General features: G+C 48.2%; 1 protein-coding gene across 4 annotated transcripts in view; it reads left to right on the top strand.

Moving 5' to 3' along the window:
• Positions 1-12,028, top strand: part of ZNF395 (zinc finger protein 395) — a 47,602-nt gene that overhangs the window by 17,828 nt on the left and 17,746 nt on the right. For all 4 annotated transcript variants that reach the window (XM_075063581.1, XM_032790519.2, XM_032790518.2 and 1 more), the window contains 3 exons: positions 4,791-5,050; positions 6,943-7,055; positions 11,588-11,823. In XM_075063581.1, the coding sequence (XP_074919682.1) occupies positions 4,791-5,050; positions 6,943-7,055; positions 11,588-11,823 (609 nt within the window). The remainder of the gene's footprint in view (positions 1-4,790; positions 5,051-6,942; positions 7,056-11,587; positions 11,824-12,028) is intronic.

The following is a 12,028-nucleotide window of genomic DNA, read 5'->3' on the forward strand; positions in this document are numbered from 1 at the left end:
ATAAATAGTTGGTATCCCCCAGGGGTCTACTTTGGGACCAGTCCTATTCAACATATTTATAAATGATCTGGAAAAAGGGGTAAACAATGAGGTGGCAAAATTTGCAGATGATACAAAATTACTAAAGATAGTTAAGACCCAGGCAGACTGCGAAGAGCTACAAAAAGATCTTTCAAAACTGTGTGACTGGGCAACAAAATGACACATGAAATTTCATGTTGATAAATGCAAAGTAATGCATGTTGGAAAGCATAATGCCAACTACACATATAAAATGTTGGGGTCTAAATTAGCTGTTACCACTCAAGAAAGAGATCTTGGACTCATTGTGGATAGTTCTCTGAAAACATCCACTCAGTGTGCAGTGGCAGTCAAAAAAGCGAATAGAATGTTGGGCATCATTAAATAAGGGATGGATAATAGGACAGAAAATATCATGTTGCCTCTGTATCAATCCATAGTACTCCAACATCTTGAATATTGTGTGCAGATGTGGTTGCCCCATCTCAAAAAAGATCTATTGGAATTGGAAAAAGTTCAGAATAGGGCAAGAAAAATGATTAGGGGTATGGAACGGCTTCCATCTGAGGAGAGATTAATAAGATTCAGACTTCTCAGCTAGGAAAAGAGATGGCTAAGGGGAGATATGATTGAGGTCTATAAAATCATGTCTGGTGTAGAGAAAGTAGATAAGGAAGTTGTTGTTTACTACTTCTCATAACATAAGAACAGGGGGTCACCAGATGAAATTAATAGGCAGCAGGTTTAAAACAAATAAAAGAAAGAATTTCTTCATACAACACACAGTCAACCTGTGGAACTCCTTGCCAAAGGATGTTGTGAAGGCCAAGACGATAACTTGGTTCAAAAAAGAACTAGATAAATTGATGGAGGATAGGTCCATCAATGGCTATTAGCCAGGATGGGCAGGGATGGTGTCCTTAGCCTCTGTTTGCCAGAATCTCGGAATGAGCGACAGGGGATGGATCACTAGATGATTCCCTGTTCTGTTCATTCCCTCTGAGGCACCTGGCATTGGCCGCTGTCAGAAGACAGGGTACGGGGCTAGATGCACCTTTGGTCTGACCCAGTAGGGCCATTCTGATGTTCCTGTGTTCTGGTTGTGCTTAGTGGGATGGAGGCCCTTGGAGGGTCAGTGCAGTAGATTGCACGCTCTTAGGGGCAGGGTGCTTTGCAGAGCACTGGATCTGTTTTCAGTGGCATTGGAATGATCACTGTTCACAGTATCATAGAAGTGTAGGACTGGAAGGGACCTCGGTAGGTCACGTAGTCCAATCCCCTGCATTCATGGCAGGACTAAGTATGATTCTAGACCATCCCTGACAGGTGTTTGTCTGACCTGTTCTTAAAAATCTCCAGTGATGGAGATTCCCCAACTTCCTTAGGCAACTTGTTCCAGTGCTTAACTATCCTGACAGGGAATAATAGTAAAAGGTCTTAGAGTGTGGCTGTCAGAATGGAGCAGGGCAGCTACTGATGTGCCACCAGGGCCCCTGAGTTCTGCCTAGAGAATTAAAACATATTTAAGGCAGATCTCTTAAAACAAAGTGCTAATGAGGTCCTCGTTTGAGAGAGAGAGAGAGAGAGATAATATATAATGTTTGTGGCTTGCATACAGAACTGTCCTATAAGCTTACAGAGAAACCAGATTCCTTTTGCTCTACATTTTTTAAACACATGACAGTGAGGGCTGTTTTCTCCAGTACACATCAGTATTGGGCTTTTTTGTTCTTCACATTAGAAGCAGCATAAAAATAGTCACTGGGAGTGGGTGCTGTATTTACATACCAGTGACAAGAGACTTTTTTATGTTTGGTTGCTTTGCAGCTTCAGCAGATGCTAGAGCATACGTGTTCTGCTGCTCCGTACTTGTCTAGGTCTGGGAAGCCTGCTGGTGTAGTCCATTATGGAGACTCATTCCTTCTTATCTGCAAAGAAACTCTTGGAGAGAAGCAGGGCGTAGTGGTCAGGAGCTCCTGCATCCTAATCCCCACACCGCTGCACCTGCTCTCTTTGAGTTTGGGCAAATCACATCCCCTCTCTGCTTCGGTTTCTGCATCCAGTGTCAGTTAAGACATTTTCTCTCTGCCTAAAGCACTATGCATTTATGTATCCATCATATACAGACCTGTCCACACATCACCTCTGATATTTAGGTATAGGAGTGCATGTCCCTATAAATGACTATGAACGCTAACCTACACAAGTGTGGTATATTTCAGCACAGATATGTTTATCTTAATAAAAATAGACCCTTAGAAGTCAGGGAGAGAAGCAGCCTAGTAGGTCATTGGGTGACTTTGAGAGAAAGAGGAAGAGTTTGAAAATTTCCTCTGCTTTCCTCTGTGGAGAAGCTGAGAATGGGGACCAGTCATGACATGAATGAAAGCTCTTCTTTGCCAGACTCTGCCTGTCTTGCAAAGGAGGATGCATATTGCATTGGCTTTGTCCACCCACGGAAATGAAGAAAAGTCTCAGCTCTTGGGTTTTCCTTTCTCCATTTTCTTAGATGGTTGATCAGTCCCGTTCCTCAGAGGATCTGACGCTTTTAATGAAGGAAACTTCCTTTCCCCCTCACCTGTCTTTTTGTTTCATCCACATCCTATGTCTTGTCATAACCCCCCATTATAAGCTGATTGGGGTAGGGTCTGTCTTGGTACTTCATGGCTCTGCTCACCTAGTGCAATGGACCCTGATGGCTATAGTAATGCAAATAATGATAAGGGGAACCCAAGGATGTGACGTTGGGGCTGGTTCCTTTCCTTTTTGGGGAGGAATGTTTTTACTGTGTTGCTTAGGCGGTCAGAGCACAGTCATTTAAGAGGATAGTTGATGGGGTGGCTAGAGTACGTTTTCCTTCCTTGGTGCCGGTGTCCCCTCCAACTTGCAGAGGCAAGATTTCATTTCTGTTTATTCTAGGTGTGGGGGAGGGGGCATTCTGGGAAGAATAATCCCCTTCCCTGGAAATTAGGCCACAAGGGTCAAATTTATTGCTGGCCTAAGCAGGTACAACTCCACTGACTTCCATACAGTTGTGCCCATTTATGCCTGCCATGAATTTTGCTCTGGGGTTGTATAGTGGAGGTTCTACAAGAATGCCACCCTGTAAATGGGGCAGGGTCTCCACACTCCTGCAGTCCTGCTCTGACTGTTAAAGGGGCAGTTGCCACCATCCCCGCTAAGGAGTCTCTTCAAGCATTATATCCTCCACTTACTTTTCTGTGTGTTTCTGTACTGAATGCACCAGCTGTTCACTCTATCTGTTTTTTACTGAAGTTTGGCTTTGCATTATGAAAAATCCATGCCCTTGTAGGACAGCATGGTTGTCACTGATGTGTTGAATAACATGGCCAGTTGGAACTACTTCTTGGTAATAATAGGGGTTAGACACCCTAAAGGCTCAGGCTCCCCCTGATACTTGGGCTAATCGAGAATCTCCTTTTAGCAATATATAAACAATCAACCTATGGAACTCCTTGACAGAGGATGTTGTGAAGGCCAAGACCATAACAGGGTTCGAAAAAGAACTAGATACATTCATGGAGGATAGGTCCATCAGTGGCTATTAGCCAGGATGGGCAGGAATGGTGTCCCTAGCCTCTGTTTACCAGAAGCTGGGAATGGGCGACAAGAAATGGATTACTTGATGATTCCCTGGTTTGTTTATTCCCTCTGGGGCATCTGGCACTGTCCACTGTCAGAAGACCGGATACTGGGCTAGATGGACCTTTGGTCTGACACAGTAGGGCCATTTTTATGTGGCCTGACAGACAGCTGAGCAGTTCTGAGTGCAACAAGTAGAGGGCAGTGATGTGTGTGCGTGGAGCCCTATAATGTACACATACAAGCTTGATCCTTACAATGTTTCTATGCTTGAAATGAAGGGATTCAGACAATTCCATTGTAAATCTCTTGGAAGTTGTGTTTTACACTGTATTCCGCAGCCCTTTGCCCAGCTGAGTTTAAAGGGACTTTGTTCAAGTTGAAAATCCTTTTTAATTAAATCCTCTCCCTTGTTTCTAGTAATATCTTCAAAAGTTGAAATTGAGAAGTAAAGAAATTAGACTTACTTTCAGCATTTCGGCTGGTCTTGCATTTTAGGTTTCACTCAGTCTGGCAACTGAAAGCCGACTCGTCAGTTTCATGTTTGTTTCTAGTCTGTTTTCCTTTCCTGGTCTCATGCTCCAGCACAGTACTGAAATGTTGAATTTTTTTATTTTTCATGGGAATGTTGCTAATAAGTTTTTTATAAAATGTAGTTATTGCAACAACAACAAATTTGGCTGAAATCTGATCTGCCAGGGCCCAATTTTCCTCCCATTCAAATCAACAAAACTTCCATTGGGTTCGGTGGGAGCATTCCAGTTCTTCTTTATTCCACAGGGGCTCTGAGGAATGCCACCACCTTTGTATTTACCCCCTTGGGGAGTCCCTGTGTTACGCTGCTGATCACATGGAGTGATACCATGCTGCAGCGCTGTTATATTAGCCATGACCACATATGAGGGGGACGACCCCTTGGGTCCTAACAGGCAAATGGAGAAAATCCCGAGGTTGCTAATACTGTTTCACTTAGAGTCGGAGTGCAGAATAGGGGTGCTGAACTGGTGGATAGAAAAACCCTGACTTTATGGCATTCCCAGTGATAGAATCCTTGCAATCGAGGCCTCGTACAGGAGGCTGCCCAGAGACAGAGCAGGTGAGCTTTGGCTGGATTTTGTTAAAGGATGGAAAGTAACCCTGATCAGCTATGACTTGTTCTCACGTAGGTTTACGTCACCTATAACGGGCAGGAGTGCGCTGGCCTGGTAGAGCAGCACCATCAACTGAACGACGAGGTGCAGGTGCTGCTCCTGGAGCAGGGAGTGCACGCCTGCTGGAAGACAGAGGACGTGAGACTGGCTGAGATGCAAAGATCGCTGCCCCCTACTCTTCCGATGGACCAGAGCCCTGCCACTGCGATGGACCAGAGCCCTGCCACTGGTTCAGTTCAGAGATCGGTTTCTAGGAATATCGATGTACCTAAAAGGTATGTGTCCTCGACTGGTTGGCACTTTTAGCTTTGGAGACTGATTCTGTTTCATCTTGCCTGGTTCAATAGCTGGACATGTATACTGGTAGCTTACAGAATCCCTCCTCTCTTTCTGTTCTAAACTAGTATATAGTGTTGCTGAAAGTTGTTAAATGGCGCTGGATTCTACTCCAGAGGTGGCTGCATTTCCCTGTGTATAGTTTATAAAATGTCCTAGAATCCTATAGTATAAAGCATATTTATGGAAACAGTTGCACATGGCAACATAAAATGTGAGATGCTGAATTCTGGTTCTGCTCACGGAAACTATGGCTAAAATAGAATCAGAGTCCCGTGGTTTGGGAGGGTCCATGGGCATAGTAAAAATCTATCAGGAGTCTGCAGAGAATCTGTTAAGATTGCACTGGAAGCTCAAAATAAAGCACAGGCGCTAATTCTAGAATGGTCCTTGGTGTTTGTTTACCCAGAGCAGTAAAAATGCTGTTTGTTTCAGTGTATGATGAGAAATGAACCATCTCCCACCTCTGCCTTGTTTGTATGTGGGATGAGTCCACGTCATTGTGACGTTCTGTGTCAGCCTCTCCAAAGGTGGATTATCCAGAGTGCTGTTGAATTTAGGATTAAGAGGATTTTTTTTATGGTGGTTTAGGAGAAAAAAAATGTTCTCTGCTAAAGCAAACTTCCCTCATGGCAAGTTAGAAATTGCTCCTGTTCTGTTTGGCCTGGGACAGCAGAGTAGGGAGAGGTCACAGGGGAAAAGATGTGGTGAGACATGCAGCCTCAGTACGTGAACACTTTAGGATTGGGAAGCTATGCAGGTTCAGGTCTGATCAGTGCTTGCATGGGTGACTTCCAAGGCAACCATTTGGAGGCAGAGGAAGTTAGCTGCAGCTAACTGTACACAACTGGATTGTTTTCTGAACCTTGGCCTCTGTGTGGTGCTAGGGGCAGCATGTTGCTGCAGAGGTTGTGTAAATGCATGAGAATTTAAACAGAGGACTTAGTTGTTTTGTGGAGTAGTTCTTACCCCCAGAGCCACTGTTCACATGCACCTACAATAATCCTCAATTTCAACTTCCACTTAAACTATTAAATACAAAAGTCTCTCCCGAGCCCTGGTCTGTGCTGCACTGGTCCTTGCATAAACACGAGTCTTAGAGCAGCAGCATTGCTCATGCTGTGAATCGGCAGTGTCCCCATGTGCTCGCTTTGCTGGGGTTTTGGTGGAAGGAGGGACAGATACCTGGGACTCAGGACTGGATTTTTAAAGGGATTTAAAGATGCAATGGGAGGCACTTTTGAAAATCCCACTTGATGCCGCTTGGCATCTTTAGGCATCTAAATTCCTCTCAGACTCTGGGCCTGACTCCAGATGGGGAACAGACTGAGTCGAGATCCTCAGGCTTGCTGCAGCAGGTGGGTGGGGGAATGAGTCCTGGCAGAGATGGGGAGCTTAGGGTTAGGCCACTGAGAAGCTGCAGCTGCTGTTAAAGAGCAGTGCCAAGGAAACGTCTTCTCTTGAGGGTCTCCTTTCTCATTGCCAGAAGCTACCTTCCTGCCGGGGCGGATGTAGTGGGTAGCATTTTGCTCCCCAGTCCTCACCCCAGCCATCAGCATAAGGCTCTCACATGAGTGATGTGCTTTCTATACACAGGAAGGCATGCTGGGATCTTGTGGAAAGGAAGGAGGTATGAAAACGTAACTAATTATCATTAGACCCCTGTGGGTCCAATCAGCCCTGAGTGTAAAACCTTTGGCCTCTTGTGTTTGCTCCAGTGGCCCTTTTGATTGTAGGGGGTCTTTGACATCGAGTCCTCGCCTTGGGTCCTGAATATCTGCCTTCCCCTCCCCCACTGAAGTCTTTAATGTTTCTCTGTCTTCTGGTGCAGGAAGTCCGATGCTGCTGTGGAAATGGACGAGATGATGGCAGCTATGGTGCTGACCAGCTTGTCCTGCAGCCCTGTGGTGCAGAGCCCGCCCAGCCGCGAAAGCAGCATGCCAGGTGAGTCGGATTGTGCAGCTGGACGCTGGGATCCCAAACCTGCCTGCCTCTGTATTTTAGCAACCGGAGGCTGAGTTGAAATGCTTTTGTGGTACCCCTGAAGAAGGAGGGGGGAAACTGCTCACTTCAAACAATAAGTTTTCCCAGGTAACCAGAGCCCCAAGTGCAATCTGAGCAGATAGCTGTCCAACTGCCACTTCCATCTTGTTGCACTCTCTGATGTCCCAGCATGCTCTCTGCTGGTGATTGTCACCTTCGCCATGAAACTCTGCTGCAGTCTGGAGCCAGAGTTTGGGGTCAGGTACCTAGAGAGGCCATGTGCTGTGGTGGATAAGCCATTGGGCTGGAAATTAGTCATCTGATCCATTCTAATGTCTCTATGGATCGAGAATGTGGTTGGAGATGTTCTCTGTCTATCTGCTGGTGAAGGAATTATCGGTGGGGGCTCGACGGCTGTGAGTACATACAGAACTCTGCCTGCCTGGCTGTGTTGGTGAGGGGTGTGCTTTGACTGATGTAGCTGTGCCAGCAGAAGCCCCTCGTGTCAATTCACTTGTTCTTGCAGACTGTCTTTCCCTGGTTTGGGGCAGCTGGAATAAACCAGGCTGGTAAAAGCGCAGCTTTGCTGGTAGAGGCTGTGTCCATACTGGGAGTGCTGTGGCAGTAGAGTTCAGAATGCCACCATGTACCTGAAATCCTGTTGTCTGAACCTCTGCATTATCCGAAGCCCTTCCTTGCCCCTCAGCTACCTGATGCTGGGGGACAAGGAAGGGATTCAGTGGAGGTTTGGATAAGAGCGCACAGACCCCAGCCAGGACTGTGAGGAGGAGGAGCAAGAGGAGACCCCAGCCATGGGGGAGGTCACGCTGCTGCTGAATGGTTCCTGTGGCAGTGCGGGGAGCCCTCAGCCACCCCGCTGTCATGGGAGTGAGTGAGCAGGGCTGTGACAGCGGAGCTTCCAAAGGGCTGGTGGCACCCGATCTCTGCAGGGACCAGGTACAGGGAAGCCTGCAGCCTTGGTGGGGAAGAGCAGAGACTCCTGGCCAGGATTGTGAGGAAGAGGAGGATGAGCCCCACACCATGGGGTGGGGGTGGAGGGGCATAAATCTGCTGGTGAATGGCCGAATGGCTTCTGCCCTCTCGATTATCCAAGTAAAATCCATGTCCCCTCTGCTATGTGGCTGATCGGGAGTAGGCATGTACCTCTATTGGTAAAGTGCTCCTTGTGTAGACATGGTGCTAGTCAACAGTTACATTACTCCAGTGGCATGTGGCTGTCATGGGACAACCTGCCTCCCGAGGGAGAGCAATCTCCCAGGGTGACAGGGCTGACCGGGCCAGTCTCATGGGGGGGTTGGAATATCAGGACAGAGGCCTCGAAACTTAGCTCCATATTTGTGGGGAGTTGGTGTGGCAGGTTCTTCATGGCGACCTTTGTTACTAAGCACATGGCTTGTATTAGCTGGAGGTCTTCCAGTTGTCATTCCTAGATCTAAGGAATAGCAGTGATGGAGCCTGAAGGTCCCGCATGTATGGGTTAACATGAACGCTGCCAGGCTGTGTCCGCTAGGGTGGGATGTGATCTTCTGGCCCGTCAGAGATGGATATGGGAAGTGTTTGCTGCCGTGGCTATTTTGGGCTCCCGCTGAGCAGAAGACACTCAAAGGACGCAAGGCTGGGGACAGCCGTAACAATCTGAGAGCATGTGCCCTTGAAGTAGAAGAAGCCAGTTCAAGTGCTTCCCTCTTCCTCCTGGCATCGCCATAGTCTTGCCAGGGCTCAGTTCGAGCCTGCTGCTTTCCATCCAGCTGCTGATTGTAGCTAAGCGCTGGGAGATGGTGCCGATTGCGTTGGCTGTAGGGCTGAGTGGTGTCTGCGAACACCTGGCATTCAGCCTGCATTTTCCCAACAGCATCCTGTAGACGTGAAATAAAATGAGGGAGAGGATTGAGACTGCAGGGGTGGGGGTTGGGGGAGTCTGAGGGGAAGGACTTGAGCCATTTTCAAGTGTTTCCAGGCACCCTCGCAACTTGAGAAGAGTCTTTGGTGATAAATGACAAGTCAGTCAAATACAGCAGAAAGGTGCAGCCAGCTGACTGACTGGAATTCCCCTGTCAGGGAGTGGGAGGAGGACATCTACCAGGTGCTCTGTCTGACCCATGCCCTGGCCCATCCTGACAGAGAAGGATCCAGGATACTGGCAGCTGACAGCTGATAGCTTCTTGATTAGATTTGGGTCTAATTCCCAGCTCCTTAGATAAGTCACAGAACCAACCCTCTGTGTCGCAGGTTCCAGGTCAGTGAAATATGGTCTATAACTGAAAGGCATTTTATTGTACAAGGACTGGCTTTTATTTGAAATATCCCTACTTGGTTTGTTAATTTTGTTTTTTCATATTTTCTATCCAAAAGTTTTGTAAAGTAACATTTTTAAGCCCCTCCCTACTTCAGAGGAATGCGCAGGGTCCGGTTCTGACCTCGCTCATGCTGTTGTCTGTCAGGAGAATATGAGGTCCGGATCTCTCTCATAATATTACAAGGGGAAAAACGCCAGGGACATGGCGATTCTGCAGAAGTGTCCCATGGTGTGTATGGGACAGCAGCGGTGCATGTACTGGGGTATCTCCTGCAGAGGGACCTTTGCTGGGCTTTTGATACAAATCCCTGCATAAGTGAGTCTGGGTCTCACGAGCAGCCTGCGGACAGGGAGGATAGTGTAGCATAATGTATTGAATTCCTCCTGGAAAGCCTGAGTTAGGAGTGCAGGGAACCCCTATTTTAATTGGTGGACAGCTTTTCAGGCTGGACCCTCCTCCTCTTATTTATTCAGAATTGTTTGTTCTAATTATCAGGCCTAGCAGATTGGGATAGAACCAACTGAGAATTAGGGTGGTGGGTGGGGGAGACTGGCTTTCCAAAAGAGTCTGCGCCTGGGAGTGCTGGCTGTTCAGAAGCCATGGGGCTCAGTGAGCAGGGTGCTTTGGGACAGCTGCTTTAATGCGGGTCTTCCTGAACAGCTGGCCAAGCTGGGAGGCCTATACATTCCTCGAGAGAGAGGAGAGTGTAACCTTGCCCGCAACTGCCATGTACGATAGATCGGCAAGACCTATTCTGGGAGCCACGGGCATGGGAGCACTGAGTGGTCGGCGCCTTTTTTTAGCAGTGGCTCCATTCCCAAGTAGTCAAGTGGATGTAGGTGGTTAAAAATAGGCGTCTGCAGCTGTGGGAAATGTGCATGTCCTGCCAATGGCTCACTCTCTGCTCGCGGACTTGGCTCTAACTAGCAACAGGCAAGCCCTCGAGGGGCTAGGCCTGAGAGTCTCTGCCACAGCCCTGCCCTGAACGCTTGGAAACGGAAACCGGCTTAAAGCGGAATAAATGAACTTGCATTCAGACTGTCCGTCACTAAAGGCACAGCTAAGCTCTTTCGTGGAGGGTGCATGCAGGGCAGCTGTGCCAGTGTCCTGCATTATAATGTGCATTCCCCTAGAGAGCAGCTGTGTTTCACTGAACAGCCCAGCAGTCTCCATGTCCTTAACTGAAAAAGACGCTGCAAGAGTCCATTGGGGGGAGAGATAGCTCAGTGGTTTGAGCATTGGCCTGCTAAACCCAGGGTTGTAAGTTCAATCCTTGAGGGGGCTGTTTAGGAATCTGGGGCAAAAATCTGCCTGGGGATTGGTCTGTTGGACTAGATGACCTTCTGAGGTCCCTTCCAACCTTGGTATTCTATGATGTAATCAGCCATCTGGGGAAAAGTTTGTCTTCAGGTCAATGGAGCCTTTTGGTTCCTGGGGGAGTAAATCTCCATGCCAAACCAGATTCCCAGTTCTGGCTGGGCCAGTGATAATGTGAGAGAGGCTTTATCACAATATTTCAGCCCTTCTGTTGCCATCCTGGCTAGAACCTGTAGCTGCAGGACTGTTGGAGGAGGAAGATTCTCTGCTCTTCTCTGAAATCTTCCATCCAGGGCTTTCAAAACGCTTTACGACGGTAATTAAACAAATCCTATGAGGCAGGCAGCATTAGCTGCATTTTATGGAAGGAGACGCAAAGGCAGAGGGAGGCACGGGGCCACACAGTGAATTGTTGACAGAGCTGGTTATAAAATCCAGGGCTCCTGGCTCGCAGTCCTGTGCAGTGGGGAGAAGGTAAATGTTACACATGTTGTTTTGATCCTGAGGCCTGTGGTTTAAGTTTTGGGCCAAAGGTCTGTGTTCTGATTGCATCCACACCATCCTTAATGGTGACGTAACCCTGGGGAAAGTGCATTATGCGTCTCCGCACCGTGCCTGATCCACAGAGGATGTGAGTGTTACAGGGCCTGGTGCTTGGTCGAGCTGGAAGGATGGATGCTTGTAGCTCCAGAGGTCCATGATTCAATCCTGGGTGTTGGTTAAGATGGAGGGAATTGAAAGACTGACGGGAGAGGGGCAGGGGGCTGGGAGCAGAGCTACCGCATCCCACAGGCAGGAGCTATGTTTGTGCCTATTGGTTTTAATATCTGTTCCCTTCTCCTCTTTCCCCTGGCTCAGCATCCCAGGCTGCCTGCGACTCATGGAAGGAGAGTGGCGATGTGTCAGACAGCGGCAGCAGCACCACCAGCGGGCACTGGAGTGGCGGCAGCGACATCTCCACCCCATCACCCCCGCATCCTGAAGCCAGCCCCAAGTACTCGAGCGAGGCCTTGAGCTCCCCTCAGGCTGATGACGGCTTTGAGACAGACTCGGATCCTTTTCTTCTCGATGAGCCTGCCCCAAGAAAGAGAAAGGTACCAAGGGCAGGAGGGTCAGGGGGAACTTTGCTGTGAAGGCTCAGTCATGGGATCTGCACTGCCCAGTGAAACTGACAAGGTGTTTGTAAGTTTCACCTGTCTCTGAAGCTAGCAGGGGAGACCAGAAGCAAAGTTCCTCTTACTAACCCTTGGCAAGCTTCACCCTGAAATCCCAGAGCAGAAGGGGAGCTGGGGATGGGAG

This window comes from Chelonoidis abingdonii, chromosome 3, assembly GCF_003597395.2.
Source record: "Chelonoidis abingdonii isolate Lonesome George chromosome 3, CheloAbing_2.0, whole genome shotgun sequence".
NCBI classification, from domain to species: domain Eukaryota; kingdom Metazoa; phylum Chordata; order Testudines; family Testudinidae; genus Chelonoidis; species Chelonoidis abingdonii.